At 45.7% G+C, this 24,975-nt stretch overlaps 1 protein-coding gene across 4 annotated transcripts in view; it reads left to right on the top strand.

Moving 5' to 3' along the window:
- LOC126183197 (cullin-5) overlaps nucleotides 1-24,975 on the top strand; it is a 253,481-nt gene that overhangs the window by 5,909 nt on the left and 222,597 nt on the right. For all 4 annotated transcript variants that reach the window (XM_049924956.1, XM_049924955.1, XM_049924954.1 and 1 more), the window contains exon 3: nucleotides 238-420. In XM_049924956.1, coding sequence (XP_049780913.1) covers nucleotides 238-420 — 183 coding nt within the window. The remainder of the gene's footprint in view (nucleotides 1-237; nucleotides 421-24,975) is intronic.

Below are 24,975 nucleotides of genomic sequence, written 5' to 3'. Positions count from 1 at the left end.
GCCTTTCACGGGCAAGTGCTCTACCGACTGAGCTACCCAAGCACGACTCACGCCCCGTCCTCACAGCTTTACTTCTGCGAGTACCTTGTCTCCTACCTTCCAAACTTAACAGAAGCTCTCCTGCAAACCTTGCAGAACTAGCACTCCTGAAAGAAAGGATATTGCGGAGACATGGCTTAGCCACAGCCTGGGTGATGTTTCCAGAATGTATTCTAAATGTATTTAATTCTTTTCCAGAGAGTACTGGCACACCAGGAGGATCAGGCCCTGTTGAAAGCATATATTGCTGAGTGGAGGAAGTTTTTCACACAATGCAATTATTTACCAACTCCCTTCAGACAACTTGAGACTGCTTTAGCTGGAAAGGCAAGTTCATCAGGCCAAAAAAAGTCAACAGCAGATGAGAGTATTGTGAGGAAGGTAAGAATTCATATTCTGTCGCATTTGCGGAGTTGAATAAAGCAGTTTGACCTGATTAACACATAAAATTACTTCAGATCAAGGTGATTCAAAAATTTGCATTATATGAACATTCATCTTAGATTACTTCACCGTGAAGTAGGTTCATCTTTGACTGGTGAAATTTCGATGATCAAGTGTAAGCTTACGTGCAGTCATCAGTTTGCATCCTAATGCTTTTATTGTGCAAATAAAAGTTAAAAACAGTAAAAAAATGAAGTTACTACTAACACAGAAATATTAAGTAAATATGCCACCCTCACACAGCTAAAGCTCAAAATATTTTTGTAGATATGTAAGAACTGGTTAAAAAATTATCAGCTGTGTAAATAATGAGTGCAGATAACAACTGACCACGTAATAGCTAATTTAACAGTAGTGTGTGAAGGGGGAAATTAAAAATGAAAACTAAGTGGGGCGAGACAGCAGCCAATAACGACTGCATACATCTTTCAAATTTGCTCTCATGGCTCAAATGGCAGTAACTACACAATCTACATTAAATGTGCAATTTATCAGAGAAAACGATGATAACCAGTCTACAGCAGAACTAAAATTAGTCGCTTAGTCGTGGCATTTAATGCTAGTCTGTACAAGCAAACTTGAAGCAGAAAAATTTCGTAATATATTTGTTTGCAGTCATCTTCTGGAGCAAAATTTCGGTTTAGGGGTAAAAACAACCTGTAATTTCTCACTGTAATTGCTAACCTGTACTATCTGCATACTTACTACACAAGATATTGCATTACTAACTGATGAGCAGATTGTAGCAACACAAGCCGATTCCAAATTAAAGAAAGAATGAAAAAATAAGAGCAAATAAAAAGTCAATACAATTATGAAAATGATATGGCAAAGTATTATAAATAAATAAAAAGTTACATGTAAGCCAATTAATTGAATAAAAATGATAATTAAACTCTTTTGATTAGATTTAGAAAATAATAGAAATTCACTGCATTTTACAATATTCAAACCTTCAACCTTCTACAAATCATGTTTATGTGCTAACCACTATGCTGTGCCTTTACACTGCAAAGACAGCCTTCAAAAATTTGGCTTCATGCGGTGTTGTGTGAAGTTTATCTAAAGCAAGCAATCTCAGTTATTATAACAAATGTACAAATGACAGTGAATTGTACCTCGTGCAGGATTCAGTAGTGTTTGGTTAGTGCCGCATTGTGTGTGTGTGTGTGTGTGTGTGTGTGTGTGTGTGTGTGTGTGTGTGTGTGTGTGTGTGTGTGTGTGTGTACGCACACCTGTTTGTTGTGGTTGTCATGTGTCATGAAATATGAAATAAAAGGGTCAGACTCAGGATTTGGAGGGCAAGAAAGAAAGCGGGACAAAAAATTTGAAGTGAACTAATTGCCGAGGCAGTTTGGCAATGGTGGATGGTTCGGGCATGCTGTTGAGCACACTGTTTGGAGGAAACCAGATACAATGCATGCAATGTCAACTATCAACTAATTTTAATTGGATTATAGTGCCCAACGTTAGCCACCATCACCATAATCCTTGAAGAATGATAATTCAACCAGACAACTATATTGTAATCCAGCATTGTTTATTCAAAACCCACTACCAATTTCAACACGCAAAAGTGTCACCTTCAGGTCCCTGTATATGGAAACATAAATAGCAGTATTATAAAGTATGGAGTACAGACAACGAAAATCACAGTTTGTGACTAAAATGGGGATAAATAACATCATAAAATTATGTAATTAAAAATACGCAATCATTATCCATACAGAACAAAATTCTGAAGCTAACTTATATTGCTTAATTATTTTCTTTTCTGTTTTTTATTATTTTATTTTTAATATAATTTTTTAAAATCCAGTGATGTAATTTACCCAAAGGGACCCATGTGCACAATGAATTAGACCAGTAAAGCAATTGAATTTACATATATTCCTAACTGTAACACCAACAAATATGGGATGTACCCAGAATAAAAGAAAGAAACAAACCAAAACATAATACCAAATGGCTGGAGTAAACAAATGCAACAAAAACTAATGGACAAATTTTTGTTGGATAATGCAAACCAACCGCAATAATAATATATACTTTAATGAGCTCTAATACATAAGCAATGTAAAACACAGATCTAGTTTACAATTAGCATTGGACTCACAAAAAACTATAAACACATGCTCCATTGACATTGCTATTGCTATACAGCAATCCAGTTAGATCCTTAAGGTACACGACCACACTAGTGTAGCAAATATGTAACTTATTTGAGTAAAAGACCCTCCAAAGTAACAATGAAACAAGTCACCAATATTTTTACTGATTCCATGTGCCCACAGGGTTAAAAGTAACGTACGCGAGATGTGTCGACAAACAGTTGCTGAAGAACAGCTCATGTGGCAAATGCTGTATTTATATGTAAAAATATCCTATAAAGTAACGTAGTAGTCAAGAGTAAAACTAAAAACTGCATATGTATAACATGCACATACAGGACCATGAACTTAGAAATGTCCACATGGAAATCCAGCAGAATACAGCCAAGAACATGTGTGTATTAACATAAAAGAGCAAGAAAGTGAACTCCAGAGATTCTGTAAGAAAGGGAACCCAGATAATAACTTAACACAAATGTGACAAACACTGAGCACATCCTTATATGGCCTTGCAAACCAAGAAAAATGTGTTGCCATCCCTCCCATACCCACTTGCAGTCTGCACGAAGTAATATTAGACAAAATGCATAATTCAAATTTTGCACACCTAAATTACACTATGATAGCAGAACACCAGTGAAAAACCAAATAGTGCACCCAAAAGGCACTTCGACCAGAGAAAAATCAACACTGAACCCACTCCCAGTTACCAATGAATCAGACTCAACCATACATTTAAAACAAAAATAAAAGTTGCAGTTGAAGTTGACCATTATATAGCATAACATCAACTGCAACAAAGTCACAACTGAACACCGCACAAGCACGTACAAAGTAGTAAAAGAGCAAACAAGTGACATACTTGCACACCTTAAAAATAGGAAGTGGTCGTTAAATATAGAGACCGAGTGTTTCAAACAACCATTCCAATACTACACACCGGGAAACTTGGTAGTGACACACCCAGTAACCATAAACTACAAATGACCTCAGTAGCCACTTGGAAATAACCACAACATGTGTCAGTCACCAAAATGAGCAGTTTTAGACAAGCACCACATAAACCTTAAAAACATAAAAACTTTAGAAAACTGAATACATATTCACACTGGGAACGGCAATTCAGAGGAAACATATGTACATGTTTAAACCACAGACTAATGAAACATTTGAGTACATACAAAGTAATAAGTGACATCCACATAATCAACCAAAGCAATAAAACAAAAGTACATTCAGAAGGCAAAGTGACACCACCTGGCTCAAGGAACTACCCACAACTTAGCACTTTGTGACAGACTCGCAATACTACCACAAACCCAGAAGCATCCAAAAATAACAGGCCACTGCATGTGTGCGCCGTGTTTCGTGACTTCAACACTAATTGTATACGAGGTTTTAGACCGTGTTTTACATTGTTTGTGTATTAGAGCTAATTAGAGTATATATCATTATTTTGGTGGGTTTACTGGTCCAATGAACGTTTGTTCATTAAGTTTTTGTTGTTTGCTTACTCCAGCCATGTGGTATTGTGTTTTTGCTTTGTTTCATTTGTTTGTTATTGGTCCATCCCATACTCGTAGGTTTTATGGTTAGGGATACATGCTACTTCCAATTCCTTTGCTGGTGCAATTTGTTGTATGTGTGGGTTCGTCGGGTACATTATGTCATTGGAATATGTGACTAGTGGATTAAAACACAAAAAGTAAAAAATATATAAAACAGAGAAAAGAAAAAAATTAAGCATTCTAAATTAGTTGCTGAATTTTGTTTTGTATAGATAATGGCAGTATATTTTTATGATGTAATTTTATGATGTGACTTATCCCCTTTCTAGTCACAAACTGTGATTTTTGTTGTCTGTACTCTTACTTTACTGCCGTGTTATGTATGTTTCTGTATACAGGGGCTTGGAAACAACTCTCTGTCATTGAAACTGGTAGTGTGTTGGAATAAGTGATGTTGGATTACAATACAGCTGTTGGTTTCAGTTATCATTATTCAACTACTTCTTGTCCAGCTGCAGTCCCACTGTCCTCGGTGGATTACTGGAGACACCAAAATCTTTTGTCCTCTCCACCCCAAGCACGTCACATCTATTTTGTGAATTTGTGCTAGGTTTGGTTTATGATCTTGGATTCTCTCTCTCTCTCTCTCTCTCTCTCTCCACTTTCCACTTCTGGCACTTTATACAACTTTTCATCCTGCACTGCATGGTCCCCATTGCTGGGTTGGACCACTCATTCCTTCTCCAAATTTTACAGAAGTGCCAATTGTGTGCAGAAGGCTGCCTGATGTGGTGTACATCTCAGCATTAGTGCTTTTCTATCTGTGCACCCTTCCTCTCTGGACCCAAAACCCAACATGGTAGCCACCCTATTGTGTGTGTGTGTGTGTGTGTGTGTGTGTGTGTGTGTGTGTGTGTGTGTGTGTGGCTGGCAGGCGGGGGGGGGGGGGGGGGGGTTTGATGAGCAACCCCCATCTTGTGGTTGTGGGGTCTTACAGACAGTAACTCATATCTTGGTGGACTGCCCCCTACTTTTGGCCCTCCATGCTAAGTACGGACTTCTGGACTCATTGCCGCTGATAATTTTTAGAACTTGTCATCTTACTTTCAGCTGTTATAATTTTATCATCGCAATTTTGACATTTAAACAATTTTCAAGCATAAGATTTTGACACACAGTTTTACATTAGGCAGGGCATATGATTCATGGAGAGTTGAACTGGTTCTCAGTTTTCTCTTTAACAGTGGTTTTTATTCTTACTTAGAAGATATTAATCTTGCTCTCAAGCACGGGCAGGGTGGTTGGGGATGGGACATCTCCCACTGTATGCTAGATTTGGGGGTTCCCCGACCCTACCTCCTTGACCAGGCTACTGTTTCATTCCTCTTTTACTTTGTTTTAATCACTTCTAGATTTGGTTTGCATCCTTTCTGCCACATGTAATTTTCTATTCTAGGTGTCATACACTGTTGAATAGTGGGTATTCTTGATTGTAATGGATGCGCAATGGGACAGATATAGGTGGGACCATTTCTGTGACATGCAAAGCCCCGGGGACACCCACCTGCTGACTTTGCTGTTTCTCTCCTCTTGCTTTTATTATTGATGATACAAAAGATTTCCAGTACATTTTTAGCCTTCTCGCTTTTACTGTTATGAATCTCCTGACTAGATCAGAAAACAATCTCGGTTTACGTCTCTACCTCTAGATACACCTCTCTTAGATGGAGGGACTGATAAACTTGTTGCTTTTTACGCACCTCCAACCAAACAAGCATCTTCCTCAATGACCAGATGCTCTATGTGGTGGAGTCTTACCACTTCCTGGGACTGATCTTCGATGCCTGCTTGATGTGGCTTTGCCATGGTAAACGAAGTCTATCTGGAGCACAGACTGCTCTACACTTTTGCGGCATTACAAAATTCTTATTGTGCCCTTTCTTGTCTATGGGTGTGTGGCATATGGCTCAGCACCGCTTTCGGCCTTACGAATGCAGTACCCGATACACCATTGTGGGGTCTGACTTCTGACAGGTGCTTTTCAGACCAGGCCTGTGAACAGCTTACCTTGAGGTTGGGGTGCCTCCACTACAGATCAGGCTCCAACAATTGCTGTTCAACAGTGTGATATACATTTGCTGCTACCCTGAACATTCAAACTACCATGTCCTTTTTCCTGGTTTGGAGGTCCACCTCACTCAACAGCAGCACAAGACTGGATTCACAATGGCAGTTCAGGTACAGTGTGTCTGCTCCAAACACCAACTGCCCCCACTGTCACTTCCTGTCAGAGAGTGACTGCATGGCGTGTAACCCATCCTTGGATCTGTCCTGACCTTGACCTATCCTTTTGACCGAAGGACTTGATTGACCCCACAGTTTTTCCCCACCTTCATGCATTTCTGGGTTCTGAAGTGGTGTACGCCAGTGCCTCTGTGGTCGACAGATGAACTGGTTTTGTCTACATTCAGGCAAGGTATAGTGAAATACACTCCCTGCTCAATGGATGCAGAGTATTCACTAGAGCTCTCAGCCCCCCAAGGACTCGGCATTCGTTTTCTGGGTAGGGGGTTGGCGACCCCCCGATACCTGAGCTGGGAACTCATAAGCAGCATCAGTCCTCTGTTACCGTAACCTTCAGAAATGCTTCAGCAACCACTGTGTGATGCGGCAGTGGAATGTTGTGTGTTATGGAGAATGGGGGCCTTGGCTTCACTGCCTGGACTGCAAGGAAGGTACACGCAGCCTCAAAGTGCACTATGTGCTGATGAGGTGAATGGCTGTTTAGCTAATACAGTCTCTTGCACACAATGTGCTGTGGGGCTCGGCTGTCTCTTGCTCCAGGGGTCGAATTATCGACCAGCTTGTCCATTCTGAGAATATCTGCCTTCTGAACTTGGTTAAGACGACATACTTTTCCACAGCTCCGGTATCTTATTCAGCCATTGACCTTCGTTTTTGCTCCCCAGCTATTGCAGACCCAGTTCAGTGGGAAGTGACTACAGATTTACATTCTTGTGACCACTTCCCAGTGTGGATCCGTCTGCTGACTCGGATGGTGGTTGATAGGAGACCACGAAGATGGATGATTCAGAGGGAAAATTGGTACAGTCAATAGGCTATTTTGGCACAAAAGGATTGTGCACTGGAGATGGTGCCCCTTTTCACTTGCGAGATCCAATGGGCTGCCGCAGAGTCCATCCCCATGTAGCAACCACCTCAGACAATGACCTGTACCTTGGTGGAACGATGACTGTCGATTCGCAATCTGAGCCAGACAACAGCTCTACGGAACTTCAGACGCCATTCAACTACAGAAAACCTTCATGCCTTCAGATCTATGAGAGCATATGCGAGGCAAGTCATAAAAGAACGGGAGGGGGATTGCTGGAAGGAATTTATGACTTTCATTAATTGGTCCACTTCCACTGTGAAAGTTCGGCTTGCGGAGTATGGATGTAGATGTAGATGTAGAATCAATAAGGCATATTTCAGGCAAAGGCAGTCCACACCCCCTTATGACTTTCAAGAAATGGGTTCTTGGTGGACTCTCCTAAAGACATAGCTCATGTTTTAGATGAACACTTCTTAGTCACTGCATCATCGAGACAAACTCCTGTATTTCAGATGTTCTGTAGAACCTTGGAGATGAGGAAGCTCCATTTCTTCTCGCATAATGAGGAAACCTACAACCTTCCATTCCCTTTGTGGAAACTGGAATCTGTTCTTTCTGCAGCCAGAGACACTGCTCCAGGATGTGATGAGATTCATTATGCCAAGCTCCGTCATCTGTGCCCTGAAGCAACAGGACAGCTCCCCTCTTGTTTCAATCAGATCTAGTTTGATGGACAGTGCCTCACAACTTGGAAGGAGACAATATTAATTCCATTGTGGAAATCATACGAGGGCCATAGCACCCCTACATGGACCAGAGTGTAGCCCTTACCAGTTTTGTGGGTAAGACTCTTGAATGCAGGGTCAGTCATCACCTCATCTGTCTGCTCGATTCCCGAAGTCGCCTGAGCTGCTCCATGTACAGTTTAGATGCTACCATTCCACACTGGACAACTAAATTATTCTGCAGATGGCAATACGGGAGGCCTCCTTACACTGAAACCATTTGGTTTGTGTGGTTTTTTGACCTAAAAGAAACATAAGACACTATGTGGAGGTACAACATCCTTAGCCAACTTTGTGGATGGAGGCTACATTGGCATCAGCTGCTTCTTGTCCTATTGTTCTTTGAGAACCGACACTTTATATATTCTATATCGTGTTGGTGATGCCTTGTCTGACTGCTATGTTCAAGAGAATGGGGTTCCCCAAGGTAGTGTACTCAGTGTCACATTGTTTGCTGTTGCTATCAATGGCATTTCCTCCAAGTCAGGAGCGCTATGAAATGCTCTTTGTTTATGGATGACTTTGCAATCTTCTTCTCCTCCTCCTCCAGTCTTACAATGACAATGAGGCAGCTACAACTGCCCATCAGGAGGCTGGAAACCTGGTTCTGCCTTCTGCAGTTTTATAGGGTATTTATTTGATCACATTTAGGTTATGGCAACGTGGTCTGTGGATCAGCCCATATTTTCTACCTCAAGATGTTAGACCTGTCCACCATGAGGGCATTTGGATATCAGCTGGAGCCTTTTGGACCAGGCCAGTTCAGTCTCTACATGCAGAGGCTGATGAACTACCACTCTGGATTTGGCTACGTATCCTTTTGCTTTGACAGGCACTGAAAATTTCGGCGTCACCTCAGTCAAGGGCATTTAGTGCAGTGGTCCAACCCAACTTTGACCGACTGTTCAGGAGTTGGCCCCAGTCAACCAGGTCATTTGGGATGCATGCTACTGTCTGTCTCAAGGATCTGGATCTATCAAACCTCCAAATACACGACCCCCCCCCAGGGGTCCACAACTCTTTTGTGGATATGTGCGTGGCGAGCACGGGGCTCCGAGCTATTGCAGCCTTCCTTCTTTCCAGGGATGCATTTCCTTCCCCTTCCTCTTCTTGCTCCTTCCCCCTCGCCCTCTCCTCTCCCTCTCTTGGTGTCCTTGCTTATGTTGGCCCCCCACTATCCTCCTGGTTATGTTGGTTTTGCAATTTAGCTTTGTTGTGTAATCACCTCCTTTTGGCTCTCCCTGATCCCCCTCTGGGGTTTGACCTCCATTACTAAAGTTCTCTTCCGTAGTATGAGCCATTTGGAGAGGATCATCTTACCTAGTGTCTCCGACGTGTGCCCTCCTAGTTCATTCAACCTTTTCTTTCACGTCGTTGTCTGATGCTAGGGTGCATAGCCAGCCCGTGTGGTGGGGTTGCTATGTACCCTTTTGGTTGAGCCCCCTGAACACACAGGGATCACACTTCTGATACCTGAGCTGTGACCTCCTCATGCAAGCCTCGGAGTGGTTGTTCGTCATCCTGGAGCATCGGAACTCCCGGCAATGGCCGCTGTGCCAGACGGCCCATGAGGAGAGCCCCTGATGGGAGTGGGTGGTATCAGGGCGGACGCTATGCAAATGAAATGCATACGGGTCCAGAACTCTGGCCGTTCATCTGCGGCCATCTCTCTGCGTGGAACTGATTCTTCTAGTGCTGCTTCTCCTGCACCTTCGGCCTCCCCTTCCATGGCTACCCCCTGGGAAGAGGGTCAGGCCTGCCGGCTAGGGGCAAAGCCTTCCCCCGCTATCTGGTTTGCACCAGGACTGATGGGGATACTTTCACCAATATCAAACCTTTATTCTTTGTGGAACACATTGAAGACAAGTTTGGCGAAGTGGACTCCCTGAGCAAGATGCGGTCGGGTTCGTTGCTGATCAAAACTGCTTCAGCTGCCCAGTCTGCGGCCCTTCGTGCCTGTACCCATGTTGGCACAATTCCTGTGTCCATTCCCCCCCCCCCTCCCCCACCAGTCTCTGAATATGGTTCAAGGTGTGATTTTTCACATGGACCTCATCCTTCAAACTGATGAGGAACTTCGGGACAATCTCGGACGGCGGGGTGTAAACTTTGTTCGGCGTGTAAGGACAATTGCATTGATACTGGTGCCTTTATCCTGGCCTTTGAACGGGATACCCTCCCTGAGAAAGTAAAGATTATGGTTTATTGATGTGATGTGAAGCCGTACATCCCACCTCCTATGAGGTGTTTTAAATGCTTGCGTTTTGGACACACGTCTTCCCTCTGTTCGCAGGCCCCTCTCTGTGGTGACTGTGGACGTCCACCCTATGAAGGGAGTCCCTGTGTTCCCCCTCCTGTGTGTGTTAATTTTCATGGTGATCACTCTACATGTTCACCAGATTGCCCTGTATATAAGAAGGAAAAGAAGATACAGGAGTATAAGTCCCTTGACTGTTTAACCTACACAGAGGCTCGTAAGAAGTATACACATCTTCACCCTGTGTCCATGATGTTTAGTTATGCTTCAGTTACATCTTCACCCCTTCCTTACCCCGGTCCCGGACCCCTCTCCTCCCCCCTTCCCCTGCGGCTCCCATACCTTCTCCTCTGGGCTCTGCTCCCCCTCCCCAGCCAGAGAAGTGTCCCACTCCTTCGGTGTCTGCCGGTCAAGACATCCTCCCGGGATGCCCCTTCCTGACACCTTCCAGGCCAAAGGTCTGCTGCCACGCAACGACCGCGAGAACTGCAGTCTGTCGGCCCCCAGGTGGCCCGATCTCTTTCTGTTCCCGATCCAGCTGCAGCTGGCTCCTTTATGCCACACAGCCCTCCTCGATCTCAACCTGAAAAGAAGAAGAAACATAAGTCCTGGGACAAAGAGCCTCTGGTGTCACCAGAGGTCTCATCCCCCGGATTCACAACCAGGATCTGACCTGTCGTTCATGGATGTCGCCCCTCCTTGTCGGTGACGGGTGGTGACCCAGCGGTATGACTGGCTTTAGCCTGTTCAGCCCCCATTTAACTCGTCGTTCTGTGGTTATCCAATGGAATTGTAATGGATACTACCATCACCTTCCGGAATTGAAATCCCTTATTTTGTCATACTCTGTAGTTTGTGTGGTTCTACAGGAATCTCATTTTACTGATGCTCACTCACCGACCCTCTGTGGGCTTCATGTTTTCTGTCGAAATCGGGTCGGACCCCTGCGGGCTACTGGTGGCGTTTGTACGTTGGCCCGTACAGACATTGCTAGCACGTGGATTCCTCTTCAAACTACATTGGAAGCGGTTGCTGTTAGGGTCCATCTGGACTCTGAGGTCACGGTTTGCTATCTTTATCTCCCTCCTGACAGGACTCTTACATTTGCTGCCTTAACTGCCCTTCTTCAGCAACTTCCTCCTCCCTTCCTCCTCCTTGGGGATTTTAATGCTCATCATCCCTTGTGGGGCAGTACATTTCCATCTAGACGAGGTATTTTCTTTGATCAGTTTATTACAGACCACGACTTGTGCCTTCTTAATGATGGCTCCCCTACTCATTTCAGTGCTGGTCATGGTACCTTTTCTGCCATTGGTCTCTTTTTTTCTTCTTCCTCTCTCCTCCCTTCATTACACTGGTCAACACACGACAACCTTTGTGATAGTGACAATTTCCCGTTGATTCTCTCTCTCCCTTCCCGCTCCCCGATGGACATGTTACCTTGTTGGTCTTTCCAACGCGCCGATTGGCCTCTATATTCTGCACAGGTCATGTTTTGTCCCTGTTTGTCGGGTTGTATTGATGACGTCCTACGTGACATGTCTGACGCAATTGTTCACGCTGCTAGCCTTGCTGTACAGCGCTCATCTGGACCATTTTGTCGCCGGCGAGTCCCGTGGTGGAGTACGGCCATTGCCATTGCCACCCGTGATCGACGTCGAGCTTTGCAACACCTTAAGAGCCACCCGTCCGTTGCCAGCCTTCTTACCTTTAAACACCTTCGCGCTAAAGCCTGTTATTTAATCAAACAGAGCAAACGGATATGTTGGGAACAATTTGTTTCTTCCCTCGGTTCTACTGTCCCTATGTCACGGGTATGGGCTACACTTCGCTCTCTCGAAGGTTGCCATCGGCAGTCCATCGTCCCAGGCCTCCACCTCCCAGATGGCCTTTGTACAGACCCATTGATTCTTGCGGAACATCTTGGAACCCATGTTACAATGGCATCAGCATCAGCCTCCTATTGGGCCACTTTCCTTTGCCGGAAACAGTGGGCCGAAGTTTGCACCTTATGTTTTACCCCTTGTCAGTCAGAATCTTACACTGAACCTTTTACTGAATGGGAATTTCTTTCCGCACTTCATTCTTCTCATCATACAGCCCCTGGCTCAGACTCCATTCATAACCAACTGCGTCAACATGTCAGTGCTTCACAACGGCAACATCTTCTCCGGGTGTTTAACCGTATCTGGCTCCAGGGTGACTTCTCTTCTCAGTGCAGGGATAGCATCGTGGTTCCTGTCCTTAAGCCGGGTAAGAACCCCCTATTTGTTGACAGCTATCGGCCAATTAGTCTGACAAATGTTGTTTGCAAGGTACTTGAACGGATGGTAGCCCGTCGGCTCAATTGGGTCCTCGAATCTCGGGATCTATTGTCCCCTTACCAGTGGGGCTTCCGAGAGGGACGGTCTCTGATTGATCATTTACTTTGCTTGGAATCCACAGTTTGGCAGGCTTTTTCCCAGCACCGCCATTTGGTTGCAGTATTTTTTGACCTACGCAAGGCCTATGACACGGCCTGGCGCCATCACATCTTACTTACACTTAATCAGTGGGGTCTTCAGGGCCCACTCCCAATTTTTATCTGCCAGTTCCTGTTCCATCGGTCATTCAGGGTTCGGGTTGGTACTGTTTTTAGTTCTTCACGGACCCAGGAGACGGGCATCCCACAGGCTTCTGTCTTGAGTGTACTTCTTTTCCTCATTGCTATAGGTGGACTTGTGGCCTCTGTCCGTCCTGTGGTTGCCCCTGCCCTGTATGTGGATGATTTCTGCATTTGGATTAGTTCCTCTTCGATGGCCTCTGCAGAACGGCAGCTCCAGGGAGCTATACGGTGTGCCTCTGCATGGACCCTCTCACACGGGTTTCAATTCTCTCCTTTAAAATTGCAGGTGGTCCACTTCTGTCGCTGTACTATGATCCACCCTGATCCAGAGCTCTATCTTGATGCACAACGATTGCCTGTGGTCCCAGAGTTTCGTTTCCTAGGTCTTCTTTTTGACAAGCTCACTTGGCTGCCCCATATCAGACTTCTGAAGGTAGGAGGTTTCCGTAAACTCAGTGTCCTTCGCTTCCACTCCTCTTCGGGTGCGCACCGCTCCCTCCTCCTCCATCTTTATCGTGCTCTAGTTCTGTCTCGCTTGGACTATGGTTGTCAAGGTTATGGTTCAGCTGCTCCTTCCACACTGCACGTGCTGGATCCAGTCCACCATCGTGGTATCCATTTGGCCACTACTAGCTCTGTTGATAGTCTCCTGGTTGAAGTTGGGATTCCCCCCCCCCCCCCCCCCCCCTCTTTCTGTTCGGCGGTCCCAGCTTCTGGTGTCTTATGCACTCGCTGTCCGTTGCTCTCCCACTCATCCTTCCTATTCTCTCCTGTTCCAAGACCATGGACGTCGCCCACCTGATTCCCGCCCTCGGGCGGGTTTACCGGTTGGGCTCCGCCTTGCATCTCTTTGCCATGATTTTCAGCTTCCTTCTTTGTCCTTCCTTCCTCGCTCCCTCCCCTCCACCCCCCCCCCCCTTCACCCCCACCTCCCTTGGTTAGTTCCTCGGCCTCGAATTCGGATGGATCTCCGCCGAGGTCCGAAAGATTCCATCCCACCCGATGGTGTTCTGTTCCTTTTTCTGTCGAATTTTATGGGAGTTTCGGGATGCTGTTGTTTTTTACACTGGTGGCTCTAAATCTGCTGATCATGTGGGATATGCCTTCACGTCCTCTGTTGGAACGGAAAATCATCTGCTGCCACCTACATGTGGGGTGTTTACTGCTGAACTGATGGCCATTTCCCAGGCCCTTACCTTTATTAAACAGTCCGAACACAACCATGTTTTGTTATGTACGGACTCAGTGAGTGGCCTTCTGGCTATTGACCGGTGTTTTTCGCTCCATCCCTGGCCATGTGGGTATCCCGGGTAATGAGCTCGCTGATCGTTTGGCTGGGGGAGCAGTCACTCCCCCCCCCTCGTCTTCTGTAACCCCTCCTGCAGCAGATTTACGGCTTCACATCAAATCTCACTTCGCACAATCATGGGCCAACTCTTGGGAGGCTACTTCCCTGTCTAATAAACTTCGTGCGATTAAGGTGACACCAGGTCCGTGGCGTCTCCGCATTGGCCATACCAGGCTGGCCCATGGTTTTCTTTTGTGTGATGAGCCACCCCCACTTTGTGGTTGTGGAGCCTTCCAGTCAGTAGCCCACATTTTGGTTGAATGCCCCCTTTTTTTGGCTCTGCGTGCTAAGTACAGGCTCCCCCGCACTTTACCTTTGATGTTGGCTGACGATTCCCAGATGGTTGACCTGGTTCTCGGTTTCCTCCGGGAAAGTGGTTTTTATTCTCAGTTTTAAGGCTTTTAATCTCTCTCTGGTGTTGGGGCAGGGCGGTGAGTGTTGGGGTATCTCCCACTGTAAGCTGTGTTTGGAGATTCCCGACTCCCCTCCCTGACTGAGATCCTCTTTTCTCCCCTTTTACTCTGTTTTTATCATTTTTTAGGATTGGTTAGTCTCCTTTTCCCGTACGCACTTCTACATTCTAGCGGTTGCACCTTTTAAGTCGCAGGTGGTCTTGCCTCTGCTGCTTCAGAATTTGGATATTTCTTGCCTCTATCATAGCGTTGTTCTCTCTCTTGCTGACTTACCTCATTTTGTTTTTACCATTCACAACATGACTGCCCTTTTACATTTTTTAGCCTTTTCCCTTTTATCGTTCTGAGTTTTCTGAGATGTCACGCTATCGGAATGGACCACATTTGAAACAAGGGACTAATGACCTTGCTGTTTGTTCCCTTCAACACCAACCAACCAACCAACCAACCAAATACACAACCAGGGATAAAACACATTGCCGCCTTGGTGTCTTCAGAGGCCCAAAGTTATTTTAAGCTTGAGACTGTACGAGAATACTTTTATTCCAGGTTACGTTTTTACAACTTTGTTTTCTTCCATGCCAAGTACGTGCCTCAGTTTTACCATTGTTTTTACTGATGGGTGCCAGCAATAGAATGTCCTTGGTTGTTCCGCTGTTTTCCCTGATAGCGTTTGCAAAGTGTCTTCCAGAACAGTTTGTAAATTATGATGCAGAGTTAGATGGCATTATGATGGCACTGGAGAGGATTCACAGACCTCACTGTACGAGGTTTCTTATCTGTTGTGACTTACTTAGTGTACTACAATCTCTTTACCAAATGTATCCAGTAGACCAGTTGATTCAGCTCCTCCATGACTCTTTATAGTGGCACCAGCACTGTGACAAGGAGGTGATCTTTTTCTGGGTACGAGGCCATATCGGGATAGAGGGGAAATTACATGGCCGACAAAGTGGCCAAGGAAGGATGTAAGGATGATGTTGTCAATCAGGGTTCCATCCTGTGTCACACTGTCATCTCATTTTGTTTCAGACACATCATACATCAGTGGGAGACTAAATCTGTTAAGGTGACAGGAAATAAACTGCAGTCGTTCAAATCGACCATGCAGGCATGGCAGACTTCCTGTCAGCTTCACCGCTGAAAGGAGGTTCTACTTAACAGGCTGCGCATTGGACTAGTCCTTTAACACTTGGCTTCCTCCTCCAGTGGGAGAATCCACCACACTGTGAGGTTTGTGGTGTGTCACTTGCAGTTCAGCATATTTTGCCAACATGTGTCTTATATACTGATATCAGGGCAGTCTTCAGTCTGTCGGGATCGGCACACTATCCTTGCCATTACTGATTCAAGTGTTAAAAGAGTGGTGACATTTTGTGAACTGTCAGGCCTCATCTCGAAATTGGTTGGGAAGGGAGACAGACTTTAATCCATCTTAAACTGCTCCACATGTAGGGACAGCTGTTGCCCCAACCATGAGGTTGACGTGCTGACTTTTCGTCAGGGTGCTGGTGACCATGACATTGAGTGCCCCTCACCCAAAAATTGTCACCACCACCACCACCACCATCACCACGCCCCCAGCCATGTTCATTCTTGCACAGGCAAGATGTTCTTAATTGGCAGTGACTCCCTGAGTAGTCTTCAGGCTATCAACCAGTGTTACCCTTGTCAACCATTGCTTGTGACTATCCAGGATCTACTTAATGACCTCCGAGCAGGACAGTTCGTCATCTTAGCATGGACCCAGGTCATTTTGGGATCCCAGGGAATGAACATGCTGACTGGTTGGCCAGGTTGACTGCCAGGATGCCGACTGTGGAGGTGGAGATACCGAAACAGGACCTTCAGTTGGCAGTACACAATAAATTTTTGGAGGTTTGGAACACAGAATGGTGTGCCCTGATTTCTTCAAACAGACTGCGAACAATAAAGGTGACCATGAATATGTGGCAGTACCTTAAACTTGCATACACTGTCTCTTGTGCTAGTGGGCAATGCCAAAGTGGCTGATCTGGTCTTAGGTTTTACTCGTGGTTGTCTCTACTCCTCTCTGAGGTGGGGGGACATTGGCCTCGTCAGCCACTTGGGAGACTGGAGGGTTGCCCCATTGCCTACTCTAGCTCGGTAACCTGGTGTGGCTCCTGCCCTTCCCACCTTTTAAATTCTTTTTTATATGTTGTTTGTTTACTGGCCTGTCATTGTCATTCTCTTTCCTGAGGTTTCCTTTCCTTGTCCCTGTTGCTAGCTGTCTTGCGGCAATGGAGGGGTGAGGAAATCCTCCTCGGATGCAGAGAGTGTGTCCCCCATCACTTAACATGCCCTGGGGCCTCTGGCTGTTTTCTGTACAGAGCAACTCACCCATTTCACCCTCTTACCCCTGTTTCAGTGCTACTTGCTTGTCTCTCTTGGTTTTATTAATTCTCACGTACAGTCTGGTTCGTCAGGATTTGTCTTCTGTGTCCTTCTCTGAGGACTCTTCCCTGCTTGCCATTTGTAGGATGGAGGGACTGATGACCTTGTAGTTTGGTCCCTTTAACCCCATCAATCCAATCCAATAATTTGCCCTCTGCCCCCCCCCCCCCCCCCATCTCTGATAACCTTGGAGCTACATCTGTTTGCCCAGCTTTAGGCTCTGTGTGGTTATGGTGGTGAATGCCTGTTCCAAATATCTGTATGTGGTAGGCATGGCATCCATATGTCCAGATTTTAACAATGGATGACATCCCCAAACTGGCAATGGGGCCCCAATTCACAGAAACTGCTTCCAAAGAATTTTGGATATCAAACAGCAGTTTTGCTGTCTGACATTCTACCTATCTTACAGGACAACACCCATCCAGGACCACAGCCTAGCATAGTTTCTCCATGGGCCACACCTGCAAATGCTCCTTCATCTCCTAGGCCTGCAACCCCAGGAACCTTGGGCCCAGCATTTGGGGTGCTACCTGCCAGGAACAGCTTTGTGGACAACTATCTACAGAGTGAAAGGCACATGGTAGACACCAATGAACAGCTCATCACCTGGGTCGACTGGCCGAAGGGTTTGGAACATCATCGTACAAACCAACTTTGTTCACACCTATTAATCACATCAGTGCCACCACCACTGGTATACACAGAACCAGAATGCACTCCATTACCAGTTCTGCAACCACACAGATACAACCTGTGCCCAAGACAACCAGCAAGAATACCAATAGATGCAGCGAACAACACCAACACCACTGTGACCCAACTCAATGCTAACATTTTAAATTCCACACACCATCCAGCAGGCTTAAGCGTAAGGACATGAAACACACCACCAGTCCTCCTGAAACAGAATCCTGGCTGCTTCTGGCCATACACACCAGTTTCAGGGGGAAAGATCTGATATCCCAACTCAGAAACTTCAGAGACCCACTGAAATTGTGTAGGTGGACTTCGGCTGCTAAACTGAGTAACAGGCCCACCTTCAACAGTAGAGAGACGAACATAGTGTAGTAAGTCCTAAAACACAACATCCATTTGGCCATTGGCAAGAAAATACAACATAACTTGATAGTTATGACAAAAATGCAAAAAGTGACTAATTGTGCTATTTACCAGTTTCCAGTAGTATTAGTATGGGACAGAAAAAAATGACTGAGGTGAAGACATGGTTATGACACTGGACTCACATTTAATTACGGTCTTCCAGCTGAGGTTGTGTAAGTTTTGCAAGAGTTGTATAATTAATTTCTGGTGAATGCTGCGGTGTGAAGATTTGTTTAGGAAACAATCCCCCTAGTACGTTGTGAATCAATTTCTCTGCAGTATCCATTCTTCTGGAAATGTTAGTTCTGTAAGGTAAAACTGCTGCCGAGTATGGAAGATTGGAGAGAGGTAGGGCTGGAAGAAAACCAGGTCATGAGTCGTGTCTGAATAGCTTAGCCAGTAGAGCATTTGCCCACAAAAGGCAAAGGTTCCAATTTAGAGTCCTGAGCCAGCACACAGTTTGAATCTGCCGTGAAGTTTCAGACACTCGCTTGACTGCACTGTGAAAATTCATTCTGAAAGCTAGTATAGATTTTCTGCCATATTCTTATATAAATCAGTCTAATTTCCTCAAATGTCCTTCATGTACAACTGTAATTGTCCACCCTTTGATAAATGTTTGTACTAATTTCACATTTGTGACTGTTTTCAGTGCTGCAGAATTTCTTTGCCAAACAAAGAAATTACTTGTGTATAGCTACTGGTATTTAGAAATTACTTTTATATAGCTACTGTTATTTGTGACTCTCAATGCTGTGTTATCATCATCATCATCATTATTATTATTATTATTATTATTATTATTATTATTATTATTATTATTCTCTTCCATCTATTATCTTCCATCTGAAGACTGCTTTGCTGCAACTATCCATGTTAATCTGCCCTGTGAAGACTCTTCATCTCCCAGTAACTAACACAACCTATATTCATATGACCGCACTTACTGTATTCATGTCTTCCCTCACTGGGGACACCACCTTATCAAAGCGACCTTCAGTGCCAGGCTGGAGGATCTGCATGCCTCAGTGATGCTGAGGGCCACGCCAGTGGTAGCATAGTTACTGGCAGGGCCACCGCAGCCGGAAGGCCTCATCTGCAGGGCTGATGAAGAGTGCACGACAGATTAGGAGAGGGAGGGCTGTGTTTTTTGCACATAACTCTGCCAGCAGTGGTTACATAAGGACATGGTGCACCCAGATTTCCTAGAGCACCCATACCTCTTCTACTGTAAACTCTGGGCATATGTCAGGGATGCTTGTTTGGTGCAGCAGTGAAACATTGTGTTTTTTAGAGGCTGCACTGCCTGGACAATGAAGAAGATACATACCTCTATAAACAAAAACCTCAGCTTCATGTAGTGAAGAGCTGTCGAGGAAAACTGACATTAGTGGGCAATCTCTGGGACACTTGCCACTCCCCAGTTGTATGAGGTTTGCTCAGGCATGCAGGGCTCTGCCTGGGTTATTTTTTTTGCCTAGCATCTCACAGGATCCCGATGGTGCGACTTCAATTCACATCTACTCCCGACAGGACGATTGTAACATCAGGTAGACCTACATCGCTCTGACTAAGAGAGCTTGTTTGGTCTGCCTGCCTGAGAAGTAGTTTCAGAATTAGAGTAAATGGTCACTAGTCTGCCATAACATATTCATCATAATTGAGAGAGCAGAGAGAACCTTTGAGAAGGTATCTCTTTTTTATATTCACAAGGCACTGGAGGGTATTGCTCCGTCCTTCATTCCGCATCTGCTTACAAGAAAATAATGTAAAGTCTCCAACGTACCTGGGTTAAGGGCCTACTACTCATACTGGAAGGACGACCTTAATGGAGACATGGCTAAGGGTAGGGTGGCCGCTTTTGTTGATGACAGATGCCACTCCTCACCTGTCTCTCTTACCAATGTCATATAAGCAGTTACGGTGGAAGTTCTCAAACCAGTTAAGATCACAGGGTGTTCTTTGTATCTTCCACCTCACAATCCACTGGATTTACTGAGCACCTCGTCCATGTAGAGTATGTCTGCCTTTTGAACTCGGTCAGATTACACACTGTTCTGCAGCTACAGGGTCATCTTCAGCCATTGACCTTTGGTTTTGTTGCTCAGCTAATGGAAACTCAGTTCAGTGAGAAGTGGCCACAAATTTGCATTCCAGTGCCCACTTTCTGGGTTGATTAATCTGCTGACTTGGGTGGGGGTAGACTGGATATGGCAAAGATGTATGTTGCAGAGGGCAAATTGGTCACAATACAATCAGTAGGCCATCTTTGAACAACAGGAATGTGGCCAGGAAATGGGAGACCATGTCACCTGTGTGATCCAACAAGCTGCCGCCGATTCCAAGTTTAGCAGCCAGTTCAGACAGCGCGCTGTACTTTGATGGAATGAAGAATGTTGCTCGGCAGTCAGAGCCAGACGTGCGGCTTTGTGGTAATTCAAGCACCATCCAGCTATAGAAAATCTCCTTGCCTTTAGCTCTGCGCAGACAAATAAGATTGTTCAGAGGAACTCGGGGAAGGAATTTGCAATTTCCAATAGTCTGCCCACTTCTACCTCAAAATTTTGCGACTTGGTAAGGTGGATTGCAGGCAAGGGCAGTAAATCACCCATTATGGCCTTGTTGAGAAACAGAGTCTTGGTGGGCATGCTTAAAGACATGGCTCAGGTTTTAGTTGATTATGATGAATATGTTATGGCAGACTAGTGACCATTTACTGTCACTGTGTCATCCGGAGAAACTCCGAAGTTTGACATTTTGTGGGACTGTGGAGATACGGAGGCTCTGCTTCTCCTTGTGTAATAAGGTGGTGTACAATCTTCCATTCTACATGTGGGAATTTCAATTAGCTCTGTCCATAGCTAGACACTGCTCCAGAATTAAATCAGATTTGTTGTACCAGGCTGTGCCATCTGGGCTCGGGAGCCAAAGACAAGTTTGTATCGTGTTTTGATCAGATCTGATTTGATGGACTGTACCCAGCCACTTGTTAGGAAGCAATAGTACTTCTTTTATGGAACCAGACAAGGATTGTGCAAGCCCTAGTAGTTACCAGAGTGTAGCGCTTACCAGCTGTACGATAAAGGCACCAGTTCAAAGCCCAATTCGTCTGCCAACCCATCCCACTATGTGCGGACACAGAATACTACTTGGCAGACTTTACTGGCCTACACCGACGGATTGTGGGTCAGCAGGTAGCAGTCGGGGCTAGCAGGTTGAGGTCCAGCGGGCAAACAGACGGACTTGGACCACAGACCCAACTGCAGGCCCATTGCCCACACACAGGCAAACGGGTCAGGGCAGATGGCTCAGTGGACTCATCTGCCTGTGTATGGGGGCCTTAAGACTCTCAAATCTTTGGTCGACTGCTGCCTCATCTGACCCTTCAAATCTCAGGGTCACCTGTGCTCTTCAAATGTAGTGTCTTTCTTATACCACAACCATTCAGTCAGTGTTTTTGATCTTCAAAAAGTGTACACCGCCACTTGGAGGTACAACTTCCTTTGCCAACTTCACAAATGGGGATTAGATGGATGTCTGCCACTTTGCACTTAATCATTCCTCAAAGATGGGAGCTTCTGCTGTCAGACAGATGATTCCCTGTCTGACTGCTTTGTTCAGGAAAGTAGGGTCCCTCGAGGCAGTGTACTCACTGTCACACTGTTCCCTGTCTCTATCAGTGGTGTCTCCTCTGCAGAGAGAAGCACAGTTAAATGTTATTTGTTTGTGGATGATCTTAAGATGACAACAAGACCATGTCAGCTGACCATATGGAGGTTGGAAATATGGGTCAATAAAACTGGTTTTAGGTTCTCACTCGAGAAAGACTACTTAGGTCAACTTTAACCATGTTTGTTGCAGTCTTTACCCAACAGATTCCATGGTGGGACAGTGTGCACTTTTTGGGTTTACTATTTGACTCTAAATTCACCAGGCTCCTACACCGGCCTGTGAACAGAGGGCTTAAAATTATTGAATATTCTGAAATGCATCAGCAAACAGGAGTTGGGAGCTGACAGGTCCCACCACCTGCAGTTTTATAAGGCTTGTCAGATCACAGTTAAATTACAGCAATGTGGTTTATTTTTCTTGTAGTTCTCTTTTCTTTTTCTTATAGTTCAAGATGCCTACACTGTCCAATTTGACGGCATTCGTACCTGTCCAGTTCAGAGTCTGTGTGCAGAGGCTGCTGAACCACTGCTGCAGATCTGGGTCCTAAAAATCTATCACCTTAGTCATTGACATTTAGTGCACCAGTCTACCCTAACGTTGAATGGGTATTCAGGAGTTAACCCCAAGCTACCAAACCCTTCGGGATAAGTCTATCGACTGCTTCGGGGATCTGAGTATATCGGACCTCAGAATACAGAGCCAAGAATGGAACAAATGCCTTGGTCTTTTTGGTGGCCCAAAATAATTTTAAGCTTGATGCAGTACAAGAAAACTTATTAGATTTCATTCTTACACCTTATTTACCAGTTTTTTGATCATTTATACAGAAGGCTCCAAGCAAGGGAATGCCCTTGGTTGTTCAGCTGTTTTTCCCCTATACAGGTTTCAAAGTGCACTTTCCAGAACAATTTACAAATTGTGATGCTGAGTTATATGGCATTATGACGGTCCTGGATTGGATTCAGACACATCGCAGTGGGAGGTTTCTCATCTCTTCTGACTCGCTCAGTGCACTACAAACAGTCCACCAAATGTACCAGCTAGACCAGTTGATTCAGCTCTTGCATGACATTTTACAGCAGCTCCAACACAGAGGCAAGGAATTGGTTTTTTGCTGGATGCCTGGACACAATGGGATACACAGAAATGATATAACCGACAAAGCAGCCAAAGAAGCTTGTCAGAGTGGTGTTGTAAGTCAATGTGCTGTCCCCTTGCACACAGTCATTTCATTATCTGACAGAAGAATCATGTGTCAGAGGGACATTGGATTGTTGGATGTAGCTGGCAACAGACTTGGGTCATTTGCATCAACCACACGGGCACGCTGCATTCGTATCACCCATTTACTACTCCTGCAGGAGGATCCACCCCTCTGTGAAGTTTGTAGTGTGCCATTTCCTGTTCAGCATATTTCAGCAGTGTTTTATACTCTGACCTGGGCGGCATTTGCTTGGGCTGGAAATTGACTCACCATCCTCACTGACACTTGTGTCGCATGGGTTCTGAAATTTTGTAACTTTAGGGCCTTATCCGTAGAGTGCTGGAGAGCCAGCTGGATTACAATGCATTATAAACAATTTGGCTCATAGGGACAGCTTGGGTTTCCCAAGATTGGCATGCTGACTGACTCTTCATAAAGGTGCTGATGACCGTGCTATTGAACACCCCACATCTAAAATCATAAACTGCTTCCATCTCTTGGTCTCCCTGTAAGATTTTGATTCCGCCCCTCCCTCCCCCCCTCCCCACTCCGCCCCTCCCCACTCCCTCCCCCTCCCCCTCCCCCCTCCACCCCTCCCCCTCCCCCCTCGGCCCTGTGAGTACGGGGGTAAGAATAGGCCCGCAGTATTCCTGCCTGTCGTGAGATGCGACTAAAAGGAGTCTCAAACATTTCGGCCCTTATGTGATGGTCCCCTCTCGGGTTTGACCAGCATATTTCTAAATTATTCCAAAGAGCAAGCCAATTGGGAAAGGGCACCTTACCAGGTGCATTGTGTCCATTGTGCATTCGATCTTTCTTGTTGTCACATTACCGTCCCACTCACTCTCCAGCTCTTGGGCGTGGATACATTCCTGGGTGCAGTTTGCGCCATCCACTATGCTGTGTCGCTTTCTGCGCCGCCGACAACCATGGACTACTTGTCTCCTGAGATCCAGCACGGTACCAAATCTGTTGTAGTGGGGCCGCCATGTACCCTGTTGGTTGTAGCCCCCTGACAACACAGGGGTCAGCTCTGCTGATGCCTGCACTGTTAACTCCCCACGTATGCCAAGGATTAAATATCTATCTCCTTGGGGCATTGGGACTCCTGGCAATGGCCATACTGCCAGGTGGCGCTTGCTGTGGCTGGGTGGCGCCTGTGGGGAGGGCCCTTGGTTGGAGTGGGTGGCATCAGGGTGGATGGCATGCAATGAAGTGTGGCACATCTTCTCTTGCTGGTGGCCAACCACCAGCAGTCTCTAAGTGTTAGAGGGCTCACTTCAATGCAAACATGTGTGACCCCAAATCGCTCCCCTCCCTGGCCACACCATGGGAGGAACGAAAATCTATGAATGACGTATTTGCCCCGGTATCTAGTATGTATGAGAGCTGACAGGAAATCCTTTGTGTCCTTGAAGCCTCAGTTCTTTGTAGAGCATTTAGAGGAAGAGTTTGGGGAGGTGGAGGGCTTGTCAAAAATTTGGTCCGGGTCAGTCTTGATAAAAGCAGTGTCCTCTGCCCAGTCACGGACATTACTCGCTTGTAAGAATCTGGGGGATGTTTCTGTTACTATCACACCCCATTAAAGCTTAAAAATGGTCCAGGGCATTATCTTCCACAGGGACCTTCTTTTATAGTCCGATGACGACCTGCGCGCCAACGTAGAGTGTCGAGGTGTCCATTTCCTCTTGCACGTCCACCGGGGTCCGAGGGGTAATCAGGTTGCCACCGGTGCCTTCATCTTGGCCTTTGAGGGTGACACATTGCCCAAGAAGGTGGAGGTGATGGTGATGGTCTACTGCTGTGATGTGAAGCCATATATCCCTCCCGCAATGTGGTGCTTTAAGTATTAGAAGTTTGGCCATATGTCTTCACGCTGTGCTTCCAGCCTCATATCTCGAGATTGTGGTCGTCCATCCTATCCCAATACTCCATGTGCCCCACCTCCCAGCTGT

The sequence above is a fragment of the Schistocerca cancellata genome, chromosome 4, assembly GCF_023864275.1.
Source record: "Schistocerca cancellata isolate TAMUIC-IGC-003103 chromosome 4, iqSchCanc2.1, whole genome shotgun sequence".
Lineage (NCBI taxonomy): Eukaryota > Metazoa > Arthropoda > Insecta > Orthoptera > Acrididae > Schistocerca > Schistocerca cancellata.
The sequence above is the reverse complement of the archived record's forward strand: the minus strand, read 5'-3'. Positions and strand labels throughout refer to the sequence as shown.